Genomic DNA, 18055 nt, shown 5'->3' on the forward strand with positions numbered 1-18055 from the left:
TCCCTGAAACTTATCATGGACTCTAGGATTTGCTGATATTATAAACTTTAACCAAAGCTTAAAATCATTTTGATCCCCCAAAGAGGTTCATATGAAAAATACTAAATCATTGGTCATTCCTTTAGTGCAAATGTGTTTTATCAAATGCTTTCATTTTTCAACCATTCCTTACCTTTCCCCCACCCATCCCCACTGAAACCCAAAATGAAAACACAAAGGTAATCATTGTGGACATTGTACAAATGCGTCGTTTTCTCTCACAGGTTGGAGTTTACAGAATGAAATGCCAGAGCTTTTGATATTTATTATCTGAAATAGGTTTAACATTTGGAGAAATGTGTTGAAACATATAGCCTCGGAAAGAAAAGCAAGCTGATCAGTTAGAGAACAGGGTGTGGGCAGAAAAACATGACGTGCACAATTTTTCTGGGTGTTGGGAAGTTAGAAAATTGGGTACTTTGGAGCATAAAGAGCTTCCCCAACAAGGTAAAGGCAAAAATACAACTCAATTTCCAACTCTTGAGGGCTGCAAGATGTCAGTTTTAAATATACGTGACTACAACAATTCATAAAGAAATCTTAGTTTTATTTAATACTTTGGCCAGTTCAGCTCTTCCCTCTCTCCCTGGAAATGACCTCCAGTTGAAGAAAGAACCAGAATTCACTTCCCTGTATGTTAATGGTTCCTGGTCAGTTCTGTTAGTCCTGCTTTACTTATTCTTTCTGTAAGTTAATGGGTAAAAAAGGGGAGGGTATCTATCAGATCATTAATGTGATTCTTTTCCAAATATTCTACCTAATAAGTACTCATGGATTGGATAACCACTCTGCAGCATTCCTGAGAACTGAATAATATAATAATCTTGAAAGTCAGCAGAGTGGTTTATCCACTTTTTTTTCTGGACTTGAACTTGTGAACTTAACAGTAGCACTGCAAAAAAGAAAACAAAAAACAAAAAAACCAACAACAAAAAACAAAAACAAAAAAAAGCAAACGTGCTAAGCACTTTGCCAAAGCAACCTTCCATGTAGACTTGTCATCTTAAATACACACAACCAAAAACTACAATTTTTTTTTTGGAAAATTATGTACAAACCCGATACTTTTTCTGATTACATATAAATACAAATTAGCTATTTCTTTGTCCTAAAAAGTGGTTATAATAGTAAAAATAAATACAAAATAAATCTGACCAATATACTTCATGTGCTGGGGGTTAAAAAACCCATATAAAATGTACAACTAAATACACTTTAAAAATCTTTTAAGGAATAATTCTCTGATTAAAAATATTTGTTTTCCCAACTTCTTTTTTGTAGATATAAATATATTTTCAAAATAATGTTTTTTTTATTTTTCTCCATTGCATTCCATAAATAAAGTCTTCATTGGGAAATATTAAAGTGTCAGCTGGTTTTGTTTTTTGGGGGGTAGGGGAAAAGGGAGTTGTGGGTTTGAGATTTTTTTTAATTCTTTTTTGTTTTTTTTCCTAAAATATATATATATATATATGTATTTAATTAATTAATTTTGTTGTGCTAACGGCATCCACAACCCTCTACAACCATGTCCTGATAGTTCTTCAATACGACTTTCTCGTTTTCATCCAGGTATAGCATGGAGATGGCGCTGAGCTCCGTGGGGACACAGCAAGCCTTGGGAATCTTAGAGTTCACCGAGTTGACCAACGTCTGGACAATGGCGTGATTAGTGGAGTTCAGGTGATCAGCCAGGGGAAAAGGACATTCCCCGTGACAGTAAAAGGCATGATACCCTGGTGGAGCCACAATCCAGTCATTCCATCCCACATCACTGAAGTCCACGTACAAAGGGTGCCTCTTGCAGCTGGATTTGAGGCGCTTGCGCTGTTTGTGTTTGGCCTGACGTTTTTCTCTTCGGTGGAGAGGGTGTCCTTTCCCATCATTGCCAAAAGTTACCAGCAATGGCCTCATCTGGGGCCAGCTGTGCTCATCTTGGTGCAAAGACCTGCTAATCCTCACATGTCTTTTGGAGACACCTTGCTTCTCCTCAAAGTGGGTCACTTCTACCACGAAGCCATGGTTGGCATGGCCCTGTGCTGTCCACCGCATCACAGCTGGAGTGACGTCAAACCTTTCCCACTGGCTGGTGTTCTGACTCACCAACCTGGTGTCCAAAAGTCTGGTCATGGGGAATTTTGAGTTGGCAGTTGCAGGTTTTATAATTTCATAAATATTAATTCGGTGATGGAAGCTGCTGTCGCTTTCCAAAGCTTCCTGCATCTGTTCCCGAAAAACCTGAAGTTCAGCAGACATGATAAACTCCTCGGTGGGGATTGAACTTAAATTAAAGAAGAATCGCCGGGTAGTTTTCCCACTTATTTCTGGCAGTTCTTCCAGATATTCTAATTTGATAAATGAAAATAAGGGGAGAAAAAAAAAAAAAGAAAGTCATTCAGTAAGAGAGGTTACAGATCATCTCACAAGTTATAATCATTTTTAAGCCACATCTCCAACCAAAAAATAGTAATTTTAGGGCTGCCACAGCACTGGTGGCTCATACCTGTAACCCTAGCTAATTGGGAGACAAATCTGAGCATCATGGTTCAAAGCCAGCCTAGGCAGATAAACTGACTCTTATCTTTAATTCTGAGTTGGAGATACATGAACAAATGCAAATGTCATCATTAAAATTAAAAAGGAGACTCAGGAGCCAGTGGCTCACATCTGTAATCCTAGCTACAAAGGGGGCTGAGATCTGAGGATCATGGTTCAAAACCAACCCAGGCAGGGAAGTCTATGAGACTCTTATCTCCAATTAACTACTACAAACCTGGAAATGGAGCTGTGGCTCAAGTGGTAAAGTGCTAGCTTTAAGCAAAAAAGCTCAGGGACAGTGCCAAGGTCCTGAGTTCAATTCCAAGGACTGTCACACATACATACTCACTTCCCCCCCGTTTTTCATATGGTCATGTCAACAGTATAGAATGAAACAAAACAAAATTACATGATTGTCATGCTTTTAAATAAGAACACAGCTTCCAGGTGGGTAAAATCATGAGGGACAGAGTAAAGTATTTCTTTGGAATTCAAAGACTTCAGGCAGAAAAAAAAAGTCAACACTATAGTTAGTAAACGTCTAATGAATGAGGAGCTGAGGAAATTATTGCATTTCTTTAAGAAAAAAAGAGGCTTTAATGTCAATCTCTTAAAGCAGTATTCTAAAACATTACTCTGCAATTTAGGTGATTTACAAATCTTGATATACAGATTTCAACTTCCTAATTAAAGACTTTGAAACTCAACATCAATGATGACATTTTGCTAAGCGCACCCTACCATTTTACTCCAAGTCCATAGACAAAGGCATGTACAGGGATCTACTACTTTGGAAAACATATGGATGGTTACCAGAACATGGTAAGAATTGAGGCCAAACAAGTTCATGAGAGAAATAGGTTCCTGACTGGGCTCTCTCACCTCTTTATGACCTCGAGTCAAAATCGCATTTCGAATGCTTTTGGAATTAAGAATCATTGTTGTCTTCTCTGGGTCATTTCTTTTGTGCAGTTTTCAACATGATGTTAAAAGTGTACAGGAGTATGCAATAAAGGCACAAAACCATTTATAAAAATTAACCAAAGCACAACCAGTGAGTTGTATGCTGGTGGCTCATGTGTCAACAGTAAGCTGTATGCTGGTGGCTCATGTGCATAATCCTAGCTACTGAAGGAAGCTGAAATGTGAAGGATCAAGATTCAAAGCCAGCCTGGGCAGAAAGTCTACGGGAGATGCTGTCTCCAAAATAATCAGCAAAAGACAGGGCTGGAGGTATGGCTCAAGCATAGAGAACCAGCGAAGGAAGCAGGCCAAGCAAGTATGAGGCCCTTAATTCAATACCCCATAATCATGAAATACAGGTACGAGATTCCCCATCTTATCAGAGAATAGTCTTTTTTACATAATTTTTATCAGAGCTCTTAAAATGGGGGTCACGCATTAAAGTCTTGCCTGATAAAAGATTCCTAAACTGTCATTATAACAACTAGTTTCCCAAGCAAACAGTAAATTATGACACACATTGAATGCCGTTAGTTCATAACTTAGCAAACCACATTATTACTATTAAATTAGTAGTAAGAATAAGATATTTAGGTTTGGGATAGCTATCTAGGTTTGTCTCCTTGTGTTATCACAACCAATGATTTTACTGCAAAAAATGGCCTATTTACTTTAGGATCTCAACTCAAGTGCTAACAAAATCAACTTGGTCATTGTTTCATGTTATGAAACCTGAGACTTATTTTTCAAATCATTTTATGGTTGCACGTTCCCTAAAGACAGAGTTGTGAGTTGTTCACAGAATCTAGATGCTTTAGCAAATGAAAAATCACATGAAATCATTCATGAAAAGACTCCACCTGGGAAAATAAACCCCAAGTGACCGTCGTCACTGCAAGCTAACTAAAGCACTGGGGTTCATTCAACAGGGCAGTTTCACCCAAGCTATGAAGCAGTAGTACATGAATAGCACAATTCTCAAACTTCAGCCTTTGCATAAAATCCCTAGGACTCCTTCAGTTGCTAAAGGCAGCTTCTCATCCATTGGGTCAGAAGAGTGGTGGGAAATTCAGTCTTTCCAACCAGCTCCTACATGAGAGGATGCTGCAAAGCTTTATGTCAGGATTTTGAAGAGTGTTCCCCACATTCCGTGTAGATTGGCAGAGGAACAATTTTAAAAGTGCCTTTGGTAAGTTATATAAACATATGTACAAGAACCATACCAGGCCAAGAAATGAGTATCTCGCCAGGTGCTGCTAGCTCACACCTATAATCCTAGCTACTCAGGAGGCTGAGGTCTGAGGATGGAAGTTCAGAGCAAGCCAGGGCAGGAAGTCTGTGAGACTCTTATCTCCCATAAACTACTCAGAAAAAGCCGGAAGTGGTGCTGTGGCTCAAGTGGTAGAATGCTACACAGGGATGGCGCTCAGGCCCAGTTTAAGCTCCAAAAAAGAAATGAGTCTTCCGCTATCCCATTGAACCTACTAGTCAAAACCTCTTGGATTCATCTATATTCTGAGCTCCACTGTAATGCTGCTTCACATCAGACACCATCAATAAACTAAGCCTTCCCCCAAAAGAACCACTGCTCTTCGCAGTGGCTCCAAGCAAGTATCATGGAGTATATTCTGCTTCTGTAAAACCCCTGCTCCGTGTTCTGTAGGTGTGCCTCAATACAGGAGTGGGGGGCACTTTCTTTTGTTAGCAAAGTAAAAATCAGCAGTATCCTCCAAATCCCAGTGACTTCAAAGCCCCAAATGCAACGAAGTTCTTGTCTCCTCTGATAACTGCAACAAAAAGCCTGAATTCCAGTCTACAAATAAGAAGGGTGTGACTGTCATCGGTAGGCATACATTATGAAAGATGTGATTATTCAACCAGAACAAAAAATATTGATTTGCTGTGGCTCAAACTTTTGTGGAAGAATAGCAGCCTTAGCAAACAATAACAATTCACTCTTAAGTAATAACAGGGTTGAAAGAAAACCTTTTTCCAATTTTCCAACCTCACCATCACCAACCTAATGACTAAAAGATCCCTACTGTGCTCTTAATATGAAGATGTCCGTTAGAACGCAGGCTCAGGTCAGACATGTCAGAGGGATTCACAGAAACCCCCAACCAAGGTAAATCATCACGGAGGGTTATAATAAGATCTATCACACCTATTCCTACTCCAAGGGAGACAGATTCAAAGTTGATTTGATAGAAAATTTTATGTCCAGTAACAAAACCCCTTACAAACTGTCCAAAACTGGGGATTGTGGAACTTCATAGTAGTAATGTATACTTTCTGAAACACTCATATTGAATCAGCTGAACTTGCTAAGAGATTTCAGGATTTGGAGCAATTTTAGTTAGACCTCACTTTGTGAGCTTTTAAGCTCTTTACCAAATGGATGGAGCTATGGCTGGAAAAAGGAAGAAAACTGGACAGAAAAATGATATTTGACTTTCATCTAGTTCAGAACAATCGAGGTTAGGCTAAGTTCACCCCAGCTTCCTGTTCCCTGGAGAAAAAAGAGCAGAGAATGTGACATAAAAACATCATCAATGCTAACTGGGGGCCAGTGACTCCATGACTGTAATACTAGTGACACAGGAGGGTGAAATCTGAGGTACTAAGCCAGCCCAGACAGTCAAGTCTTTATCTTCAACTACCAAAAAGAAACAAGAATGGAGCTATGGTTCAGCTCAAGTGGCAGAATGCTAGCCTTGAGCAAAAGAAGTTGAGGGACAGGGCCAAGGCTCTGAGTTCTAGTCCCAGGACCAGCACACAAAAACAAACCAACCAACAGACAAATAAATAAAATGTCATTAATATAATGTCAGTTTATGTGCTGGATGCTTTTTCAGGGGTCAGGTCTGGTGCTAAGAGCTTTAAGATTAGTTATCTCCTGAGCAGAGAGGGACCATGATACCCATTCTGTACAGTGAAGTAACATCTAGAGTTCAGATAGGCTATATAATTTCCCTAAAGTCAGATAGCTATGAACTAGAGTCTAGTGCATGCCAAAGTTTTTAGTCACCAGATAGTACTACCTGCCATTGGAGACAAGTCACAACTTCAAATGACAGTCCAAACCACTAGAAGCACATTGCCCTAACCAAAGAATAAGAATATACTATCCAGGTATGGTGGGAATAGCAGACATAACAAAAGCAACAGACACAACTGATGTTAACAGACCATAATAGGGTATATAAATGTTGTTTGGAGCCACTGCTAGTTTGTGGCTTTTTTTTGCCCTATTAAAACCACCTAGCCTGAAGATGCTTCAAATAAAGTTAGTTCATTTGGGAATCTCTGGTCTATGACAAAAATGAAAGGGGCTGTGTATAACAAGATTTTCTGTAAGATAAAGTAATAGGTACCAAGAAGAATATAAAACAAAGCAGCAATGATTTTCTTCTTTTGTCTTATTTTGTTTTTAATACAAGGCTATGACAACTTAAAGGGAAGGAGCACTTGAAGTGGCCTCTGTCCACCCTTAGGGTCAACACCTGTGCACTACTCAGTGCCGTGCCTCAAGAACAAGTCTACAAAAGACAGAAAAAAACTGTGAGGAATCAAGAAGAAATACAGGGGAAACACTAAAAGATTGGGGGAAACAGAAAACCAGTGCTAAACTTCAGTCTCTATCTCTACCAGCATTTTAAATACAGTAACTGTTCTACTTAACATTAAAGATCTTTGCCATCATACTTCAATAACAGGGGTCTCACTGAGAAAATACTGGTGTATTTTTAGAGAGGTTATCTCTGTGTCAAGTCTGCCCTGGAAATTTGGGACACACATTCTCTTCCTCAGAGTAGTGGTTCTTTGTTGAACTGTCCTACTCTATCTATGGCTGTGTTAATAGAAGTTGCATTTGTGTTGACAGGATTAATGTCTGTCTGAAAGCTTTAGTCAGAGAGGCCAATAATTTAGTTATTTCACGCAAGAAAAAAGGAAAACTGAAAACTCTCCTTCCAAATCTGGAGAGCAAGCCTGTGGTTCCTCTAGCTTCTGATCTGTCAGAAGAGTAGGGAGACTTTTCTCAAGGCCAATGAACCCTACCAATTTCAATGTGTCTCCAATGGCAGCAAAGCATAAAACATACTTTGCAGTTGGAGAAGTGATTTCCCTACACTTGACAGCCCTTCTAAAACACGCCCCTCCTTGGCTGACACACTTTCTAATGACCTTGACAAAGAATTTCAGCAAAGCTTGCACTCTCCCAAATAAAAGCCACTGTAGAATGGACTTGGCCAATGTTCACCAGGAGAAATGACAACTGATAATTCTGTCTTGCTCAACTAGTTTGGAGGACTCATCACACATACAGTGGCTGCAATTCCCTCATGGTAACACTTGCCTTGTGCCACCAAACCATCTGATACCATCTACTAAGAAAAAAAAAAAAACTCAATGGGTAATTCTAATAGGGCTCTCTGGGTTCTTTAACAAATAAATGTCTAAATTCTGCTCCAGCCAGTAGTCTCAATCACATCATCTATTAAATGTTTTAGCTGTATGTGAGATACAAGAAATGCTTATAAAAAATCCTGGGTTATATATCAATTTTCAGAAAGTGCCATGTCCAGCCTAAGGATGACATACAATGCATAAGAAAAGATGAATTTGTTGCAATTTAGGGCAAAAAAAACACATCACGTTCTCTAATATCTAATTGTATACAGTCTTCTAAGCTAATTTTAAGCAAGTTAATAACTCCTGTTTTTTCACCTAACATTGCTCACTTTTTTTTTCTTTTTACCAGCCTTGGGGCTTGAACTCAGAGCGTGAGCACTGTCCCTGAGCTTCTTTGGCTCAAGACTAGCACTCTTACCACATGAGCTACAGCACCACTTTCTGCCTTTTCTGTTTATGTGGTACTGAGGAATTGAATCCAGGGCTTCATACATGCTAGGCAAGCATTCTACCACCAAGCCACATTCCCAGCCTAACAATGCTCACTTTTAAAGATGTAAATTATATGCATAAGCTCAAGCACCCTATTTAGGATTAAAAATAGTCAAAAATGTATAGCCTATTAAAGGTAAAATCAGGCTACTTCTAGAGGAAGAATGAGAAATATGCAGGCTCTACTGATGAGATCTTCACTTGGTTGAATGTCTATTAACTGACTTGAATGTTCTTTAAGTTATTACAGAGATACAGTATCATCCTGGTTTTATGAATAAAGTAAAGAATGGTTTCCATGAAAAGATAATGAAAACAACTCTTTGGTTGTTTTCCTAGGCTGGTTCTTTTTTGATCCAGGAAAACTATTTCTAATCAGCATCACCTGGAAATGATGAGCTAGTTCTATAATCAGCTCAGGGTTAGGACAGCAGAACATACACACATGAAAACATCACTACACATGACAGGAGTTTCTGCTTTCAGTGAAGGAATTCCAAAGGATTAGAATGAAGTTTCACTGCCATCCTCAAAACTCTTAATTTCTGCTCAGAGAGCACCTTACTAACATGCCCCAGTGGGCACCAAGGGCTGAGCTTATGCCTGTAATCTAAGCTACCCAGGAGATCTGAGGATCCCGGTCTGAAGCCAGACCAGGCAGAAAAAGGTCTGTGAGACTCTTATCTCCAATTAATCAGCAGAAAGCCAGAAGTAAAGCTATAGCAAGTAGTAGAACAGCAGCTTAAAGGGAAAAAGCTAAGGAACAGTGCCCAGGCCTTTAGTTCAAGCCTCAGAACTAGAATTTTATATTATATAATGTGCTTGAAAATAATCAGTTCAATGACATCTTCATAATGTGCAGTTGCTTGGTCAAAGTATTATTTGCTCAGTGACCTGTCTTTGGGACCTCTTCTTAGCAACCTGGGTTCTCACAAGTCTAAGTCATCCTTACTGGGAAAAGACTTCAGGGGCTACTTCTAATCTGTTAAGAGCACAGATTTCCACTTGGTATTTATAGCCCCCCCACCCCCCAAGCCCAACTAAGAACCAAGAACCAGCTCCCTCCTATTGTGTGATGACTGCCCGGTGCTGTACAACTTCTGCACTCCTTTGGAGAATGCAAAGGAACCCATGCGCTATTTAGAAGGCATTAAGCCACAGGAGTATTTAAAAGCTGTACAGAAAGAATTGATGTGGAACATAGCTTTGACTAATTGCTTTAAGAACTTAGGTACGTCCTTTCTCAGTAGCTGTTCTAAGACGCTGCAAATCTACCAAATGCCTTTCTGATGAAACAAGCAGAAATAGCCTACCTTCGGAAAACCACACTCAGTATCATAAAAGAGAAAAGAAAGCAAGCCCCACATTTCATCACATATGAAGGAAACAGGCAGCTGCTGCACAAACTGATCTGAAGGTTTGCCTGGTCTCCAGCCCTGGAGCCTATCTTAAGATTTAAGCAGGAGACAAGAAAGTCATTGTGGAAATAAGCAGAGGGATGGTGGGATGGGTCTCTCACGGGGATTAGGTAGAGATTCAAAGATCTCCCAAACCAGGCCCAGATCAAACCCTAAGTGAGAAAGATGGGGGGGGGGGTGGGAAGAAGGGCCCTGGGCTTTCATTTTTCAGTCATGGATTAAAAAAAATTCTGCCCTTGGCCCTGTCTAGCCTAAAACTGTGGCTTAAAACAGAAGATGCAGATTCATACAGCCAAGGGCTTCCAAATAGATTTAAAACAAAAATCTCAAAGCTCTACCATTCCCACCCACCCCCACCCTGCCCCAGTGGAATTCTTACACATGTAGCTGACTGGGGGGGTGGCTTTCTTTGACCCCCCCCCCTTCTTCCCCATCTCTCAAAAATCTCCCCAGTTCCAGGGGGAGGAGTTACTCTCTGGCTGCAAGCCAGGAAAAGGGTGCGGATCCGAGGGGAATCCCTGGCTCCTGCTCACACAGCAGTGCTTTGAAATGGGGTTCAGGGAGGATGGTGGAGAAAGCAACGTGTAATGGGGTAGGCTGAGGCTGCCCTAGCCCAGCTGGGTTTTTTTTCTTTTTCCTTCAGTGGCTGCAGGCTGCCACCGTTGGGTGGGGGCTCTGCTCCCCCCTCCGCAGCACCCCTACGCCCGGGCGGCCGGCAGGCAGGCGGGCTCACCTTCGTGGTGGAAGCTGCGCACGGTGTTGGCGCGGCTAGCCGCCCTCTCCAGCCGCAGGTCCGGGGCAGGCGCGCCGGGCTGGCCCGAGTGCCGGCGGTACAAGTCCAGCATGTAGGGGGGCACCACGACATCTCTGCTGGGGGTGGGTCTCTGTTTCAGGCCGAACATGCTGAGCAGGCGCAACTCGAATTCTCTCAGGACGTCGTCGGAGGGCCGGGATGTGGGGCGGCCCGAGGACGCCGCCGACGCCGCGAACTTCTTGCGGCCCAGCTCGGGAATGAGGCCGGCCGCGCCGCCCAGGAGAACCTGGGGAAGCAGCAACGCTAGAAGACAGCGGGTCCCGGCCACCATGGTCGACCTGCGGACAGGGCCGACGTTGAGTCACCCGAGTTCCCCGCCCAGTCCTCCACCCCCGAGGCCTAGGGCTCTGCTCGCCTCCTCCACCAGGGCGCCCTCCTGGCATGCCGCACTCCGAGTGGGACTAAGCGCGTCCCAAATGCCCCGAATTGCGGGGAGGAGGTAGGTGGAGGCCTCCCAAGTTTCTCGGCGCTTCCCCCCCATCCCGTTCTCAACCTGTCCAACTTCTGATTTGGGGTTTTGATTTCACCCCCAACGAGATTCAGAGAATGTCATCTGTCTGCCTCTCCTCCTCCCCCCCACGACCCCCACCCCCCGTTATACCGGTCCTGATTGGCAATGCTGGGAATCTGGGATCCCATCGCTGGGTCTGATACCCCGCCCCCCATTCCATGCAGAGCTCAACGCACCGCGCAGCGCTCTCTGGCTCAGAAACACGCACAAACAGCGCGTGCGGCTTCCTAGAGGCTCCGCGCGCACACGCACACGCGCGCACACTTGTAGTCACCATACACTCAAAGCCACGACTCCTGAAAGTCACTTGCAACCTATGGCCCGCGCCTGTCAGCTCCGGGGTGACCGAAAGGCCACTCCGTCCCCGCATCGGCGTCTCCACCCGCGTCTCATGACTACGTGAAGAGCTGGGGTGTGAGATCGCGCGCGTGTCAGCTGTTAAAACAGCACCGGGGTACGCCGACCATTCTGGAAACAAGGACGGAGAACCCCAGCGTCAGTTTCCCCCTCCAGGGAACCGCTAGGGTCCAGCAGGTGGGCAATTAATGGGAGAAACCCAAGGGCCGCCCTCTCCCAGGCACTGCTTTCTTTTTTTATGTCATGTAAGTGTTGACAGCCCCAATTAATATACTGAAAATCAGGGTGGGGAGGGGCAACGGGGAGGGCAAGGTGGACCATCTCCGGGGATGATAGGGTCGGGGGGGAGAGGGTCCAGCCCCCCCCCCCCGTCCCCCACCCAGGAGCTCGGCTGCACGTGGACCCGAAAAGTGGGGGAGTGTCTGTTTACGTCTCGTCAGTCCGGGCGCCCGGAGTCGCTCGGGGCCCCGCTGTGCCGGGCTACGGGGAGTCCTCCACCCCCTTCCCAGCCCCCCACCTCAATCCCAGATTCGCGGCCCCGCGTCCTCTACCTTTAGGAGACGGCAGTCCGTCTAAGAAGCACTCGGGGACACGTCCATTGAAAGAGCCTCCACATGGAAAAAGCTCTATCCGCAGGACCTGGCGCAGGGACGGGGCGTCCCTTCCTTCTCTTCGCCTTCTCCTCCTTCGGCAGCTCCCGGGAGGGCCGAGAACTCCCTGTCCCCCAGCTGGCCTCGGCGTCCCGGATGGGGTCCGGCAACGGGTGCGGGAGCCGCGGAGCTCGGAGGTGGCGAGGCTGGCTCCGCCGGGGCGAAGGCACCGGCGCAAAGTGGGGAGCACCGGCTGCTCTCCCTGCAAGTTCAAGGAGTTTCCAGCCAAGTGCTGACACACAGCCGCGCGCAGGGGGAGGAGTGCGGCGCTGGGACGCGACGGGCAGGGAGAGGGGCGGAGAGGCCGGTGCTGTCTTCGTGCTTAGGCACCGGCGGCCGCGGGGTGCGTGCCCCCGCGCGGGGTCGACTCCGGGACTCGGGGGGACGAGGCTCGGTGGCTCAGCGCTAACTCCGCCGCGGCCCATGGCTCGGGGCAGCCATCCTGGGGGACGCCGGGTCCGGGGAAGGGCACGGCGACGGGCTGGGCGCCTCGGGCCCCCCTCCGCATCACTCGGCTTTCCTCGGGCGCACCCCCATTAGCGCTCTCCAGTGAACAGCGTGCGGCCGCGCAGCCCCGCCGTCCTGGGGCGCATTCTCCAGTGAGTCCAGCCGAGTCCCGGGGGCCGCTCAGGAAGGAGGGTGGCCTCAAATCTCCCAGCCCTCGGGCCAAGCGTCTCTGTGACCGGCCAGGGGTGGGGTGTGGGGAGGGGGGGGTGTCCCGATCACACTCCGGCGGACACGTCCCGGGTGCCCGCACCCCGGCCGGACGAGGGGATCCGCATCCCAGTGCGCGAACTCAGCTCCGAGCCTCTCTCTCTCCCTTCCTCCCCGCCTGCCGAGCTCTCAGGCTCCCGCTTCGCGGCTCCGGCGCGGCCCCGGCAGCCGAGGCCACAGCAGCCCGGACGCGCACAGCCGGATGCACCAACCCCCCGCGCGGGGGTCGCGGCGGGCGCGGCGGGTGCCGGGTCCCAACCCCAGGTAACCCCGCGGCGGCGGGCGCTGGCCCCCGGGGCGGGGCGAGGCGGGGCGGGGGGCGTCCGGGTGGCCGGCTGCAGGGGCTGCTGGTGGACGTCCCGCGGCGGCTGCCAAATCCCCGGCGGGGTCTGGGAACGCGGAGCGAGCGGCGGGCGCAGCGCGAGCCGGGCAGCAGGCGCAGCAACAGCGCCGCGCGGCAGGGCGAGGACTCCGGCGTCGACGGCGGCGGTGGCGCCGTGGCGCGGCGCTCGCGGCTTTTAAAGGGGACGCCTCCAGCCGGCTCCCTCCCGGCCGCGGCCGAACACCTCCCCCTCGGCGGCGCGGCTCGCCGGGGATCCCCGTGCGGGCGGGAGCGGCGCGCAGGGGTGTGGACGGCTCGCCCAGAGGCCGCGGCGGGGTGGGGCTTAGGGCGGGGGGGGGGCGCGCTCCTGCCTCCACCTCGTCTTCCCCAAGGCTCGGGGCGGGGGGGGGGGGGCGAGGAGGGGGGGTGGGAGAAGTCGAGTCCCCCCAGCGCGACCCTCGCGGGGAGTCCTCCGCCGCGAAATCCGGGACCGACCCCGGGTCAAGCCTCTGGGTCCCCACCGGGCCCGTTATTCAACTTTCAGTTTTAAGATTTTTCTTTAGTCATCGATTGGGGAGAAGAAGAAAAGAGAGAGAGAGGGAAAAAAAAGCCAAACAAATTGCTGCGCATCTTGGCATAGGTGCGAGGTAGACGCTCCTGTTTTCAGTCGTGGGAGAACTACGAAATAAAGTGGGGGCCGGAGACGGGGTGCTATTGAAATAGTGACACACCGCGACGCGTGCGCGCGCCTATGGCAATTCTCGTGTGCACCGTGCCATGGAGATCTAGCCATCGATGCATTTGCACAGAAATGAGTGCGCTGGCGTGCGTGCCCGTGCGTGCTTCCATTCATAGATCCATGCCTCATGCGTAATCACCATGTACACTTCTAGAAATACATTCGTTTATGCAAATGTATGCAAACGAGCCACGCGTTTCTATCACTAAGTGCGTCCACGGACGCACCCCCGCTGTCTCCTGCTAGACAGGACTTGTGTAACGTGTGTTTGCTGCGTGGCAGCGTGAGGGGAAAGTGGAGGGAGGGATGAGTAGTTTTTTTTTTTCTTTTTACAGTACCAAATCACTTCAGGCTTGGTGATACTTATCTCACCCAGCTCAAAGGCAGGCGATTAGCAGCTCTGAGGAAGGTCTCAGACCTAAGGTACAATGTGTAAGGCTAAGCCCACAGGACAATTCTGGTTTGGGACTTTAGAACCTTTTGCTCCACCCCTTCCACCGGGTCCCCAGAAGCGAGGCTGTGACTTGAGGCCAAACCACGTGTAGCTTCAATATTACCCCAAGCTGCTGCACCTGGAATCTTGGGGCGGGGGAGTGGAGAGGGGGGGAAGGGAAGGACTTTTTTTTTTCCTTTCCTGTTAGGATTCCAGGAGCCTTCATGCATAAGACTGTAGGGTGGCCTAAGTGAGCAAAACCGAGGGCAGATTTTCTTTTCTTTTCTTTTTCCTTCTTCTCTCTCCCTCTCTCGTTCACGCTCTCGTTCTCTCTTTTTTTTAGGCCAGATTGGTAAAATCAGGTTCGGCCCCAAATCTTCCAGGCCTGAAAAGCAGAGGTAGTCTGAAGCAGGAGCTAGTAATAATCTATTATTTGTGTGCATTAGTTGTTTTTTTTCCCCCGTTGGAGAGCTAAAATAATTCCAGCTTCCGCTCACGTAAATCGGATTAGCAACCCACAGAGGGGAATTCGGCACTGCTGTTTCTAGAGGTATAAAGGTCAGATAAGGTATTTCGGAGGTAGCTTGTCTACTAGGAAAATTTAAAAAGCGGGACAAATATTCAGGAATATACTACTTTATTTCTTTTATAAAAGTGCTTTGGAAGTTGACTGTCAGTCTGGATCTGGGCTAGGAGGCAATGAAACAGATTCTACTCAGAGACATTTAAATCAAAAGTGTTTATTGTGCTTCTGAAACAATTTCCTTTCCTATCACATTTAACTGAGACGTTAACAATTGCTGCTGTCATCAGTGAGGTGAAAAAACAAGACCTATAGGAGACTTAAGTCACCATGTTGCCTTTACAAAGAGGAGAAAGCTTATCACTGTTGGATGCCTCCCAGGAAAAGATGAAAAATAAGTCTGTGGTAAAGGCACCAAGGATGGTTATCAGCTTTAGGCTTTGATAACCTGGGAAAAAAACAAAACAAAAACAGGAACTTTGGCAGTTTATGACATAATCTTTGATAGCCAAGAATAGGAGAGAAAATGGACATTTATCTCATATCAACGCTTCTTTACGGAAGGATCTTTTGTGCAGGCGTGTGATTTGAGAGCAGAACTTTTCCCTAAAGTTTAGCTCTTATTTCTTTAAGAGAAAGGCAATCAGGTTGTTTTTTAGAGATGGCTGCCCTCTTGTGGTGGACATGCAATTAGGCACTTGGGAGAAAGAAGTGGAAAAAGTAAAAAAAAAAAAAAAAAAGTTTCCAAAGATTGATTGGGGGTACAAAGTGTAAGATAATGGACAGTACATTTTTCAGGCAAACAATAGTTGGAAATGGCAAACCTAAATACAAACAATTTGGTATTTTTTCATTCTCTTTGCTAATAGCCACCTCTGTTGGCAAACAAGAATGAGGGAACGTTTAATATTTTAAAGACATCACATCTGCTTACTTTGGAAAGAGAAGTTTCTACTAGTCACAATTGATTCTACCTTTTCCCAAAGTTTCATTTAAAGTTTTTCGGTCCGGAGGGTGAGATTCACGCTTTTAGGATATATCAAACTTGTTATATCTGTAGGCATGTCCCAGTAGTGATGGAGTTGGTTGGGCAAGGGGTACTATCTGTGGCTAATTCAAATAACTCAAAAGGGAAAGGCATGTTATGATTCTTTAGGAGAAAAAAAAAGGTAAAAACTACCAGATAAGTATTCTATATAAAAGTGGTTGCTACTGTTTCATTCCAATCATTTCTCACCAATTTCTCCAGAGATACGGGAAATCCTCATTTGGTTATGTATGGACTTGACCTGGGATGAAATTAAGTGCTTAAAGAGTCATACTTTGGCAACTTTTCCTTTAGCAGTGCAGCCCAGATAATGTTTAATTTTATTGCATCCTGCAGCTATTAGCATCCAGCATTGTTCCTGCTGGGCCAACTATTATGCAAATTAACATTAAAATAATGATACTGGTGTATTGTAAAGGTCACAGCAGGCGTGACAGGATCCATCCACCTTGTAATTGTCATTCCACTGAAACCTGGGACAACTCCCCTAAGAAACTTCTCAGCTTTTGGCATGCAGATCCTTTGTTACTAGCAATAGGCCCAACCCCAGTCTCACTTGCTTGGCCTGGATGAGATTCTTTCTAGAACGTTCAGAGCCACAGACAAGCACTGCATTTAGTCTATAAATGGTTACCTATTCAGTGTTTGGTTCGGCTTTGTAGAAAAGGATGGGTGGGGTGGAATGATTTCAAATGCAAAAGTAGCCAAGGTGGCCAGGTGGCATTAAATATCCACCAATACTTAGTCCTGTAGAGCCATAGAGTGTATAGCTGGCCCTTGATACTAAAATATTTAGATTTTATATTAATTAGATCAAGAAGAGTAAACCATTGTATTTATATTTTGTTACAGTTTAGATACAGATTATTCCCACCCAAAGGCTCTTGTATTGAAAGATAAGTCCCCAAGGCTAGCAATGTGCAGAGGTAGAACTTCAGGAAATGATTGGATCATGAGGGTTCTGATTTCATCAATGAGTTCATCAATGAGTTCATCAAAATTCAATGGAGCCAGGTACTGTGGCTCATGCCTATAATCCAGTTACTCCAGAGGCTGAAATCTGAGAATTGAGGTTCCATTTGAAGAAAGCCTGGGCAGGAAAACCCATGAGATTCTTTTTTTTGGGGGGGGGGGGGAAGGGGAGGGGGCCCGGGCCTGGGGCCTGAACTCTGGGCCTGGGCGCTGTCCCTCAGCTCTTCAGCTCAAGCCTAGCACTCTACCACTTGAGCCACAGTGCCACTTCCGGGTTTTTTCTTTTTGCTTATGTGGTGCTAAGGAATCGAACCCAGGGCCTCACACATGCAAGGCAAGCACTCTACCACTGAGCCACCTTCCCAGCCCCAAACCCATGAGATTCTTACCACCAATAAGGCACCAAAAAGCTGGAAGCAGAGCTAGCTCTAGTGATATAAAGAGCCAGCATTGAGTGAAAAAGCTAAAGGACAGCAGCAAGGCCCTGAATTCAAGCCCCAGTACTAACACACACACACACACACACACACACACACACACACACACACACACACACAATTGGTAGAATCGTTGAGAAGAGAAGGAAGTGTTAAAGGGTGGGACCTGGTTGGAGGAAGTAGGTTCTTTATACTGATAAGTAACAGTGAAGTACCCTGGAAGAATGTACCTTTGAAGAATGTGTCTTGCCCTTGACTCCTCATTATTCTCTCTGCGGCTGTTTTGAGGTGAACAGCCTCTTTCTCCTCCTCACGTTCTCCCAGCCATATTGTCCCGTCTCATCTCAGGCCCAAAGCAATGGAGCCAGCTGACCATGCACTAAAACATCTGGAATTGTGAGCCAAGACAATTCTACTCTTAGGTTGTTTCTCTCACTAATAGGTGCATCCATTTTACAGCTTCTAACTGAGCAGCTATGAAGCCTTAGGGCCCAATGAATAAAAAGTTACATAACCTGCACATTATATAGAACGCATTTTCAGAGGTCGATAAATATATAACATAAAGCATTTGACACTAGAATGTTCAGAGAAGTGAGAAATGATTGCTGTAAGTTTAATGGACAGCACATTTCTTTCTGGAGCCTGAACTTAGAATGTGTAGTGAAGACA

The 18055-nt window shown here is 46.2% G+C and overlaps 1 protein-coding gene across 1 annotated transcript; it reads right to left on the reverse strand.

The window, feature by feature from the left end:
- Positions 1–284: 284 nt before the first annotated feature.
- Bmp2 (bone morphogenetic protein 2) lies at positions 285–12180 on the reverse strand. The gene is made up of 3 exons (XM_042694811.1): positions 12097–12180; positions 10597–10955; positions 285–2384 (listed from the first exon to the last, which is right to left on the reverse strand). Exons 2-3 carry the CDS (start codon positions 10946–10948, stop codon positions 1540–1542), a joined length of 1197 nt encoding a protein of 398 aa, XP_042550745.1. The 5' UTR covers positions 10949–10955; positions 12097–12180; the 3' UTR covers positions 285–1539.
- Positions 12181–18055: the final 5875 nt, after the last annotated feature.

The sequence above is a fragment of the Dipodomys spectabilis genome, unplaced genomic scaffold (genome assembly GCF_019054845.1).
Source record: "Dipodomys spectabilis isolate Male_0828 unplaced genomic scaffold, ASM1905484v1 ptg000175l, whole genome shotgun sequence".
Lineage (NCBI taxonomy): Eukaryota > Metazoa > Chordata > Mammalia > Rodentia > Heteromyidae > Dipodomys > Dipodomys spectabilis.

Bases quoted from the DNA above. Each gene is read 5' to 3' on its own strand.
- Bmp2 (XM_042694811.1), bottom strand. From the start codon at position 10,948: ATGGTGGCCGGGACCCGCTGTCTTCTAGCGTTGCTGCTTCCCCAGGTT. The intron at 2,385-10,596 runs GTGAGCCCGCCT...TTATCAAATTAG, and splicing joins GCGCAGCTTCCACCACGAAG to AATATCTGGAAGAACTGCCA.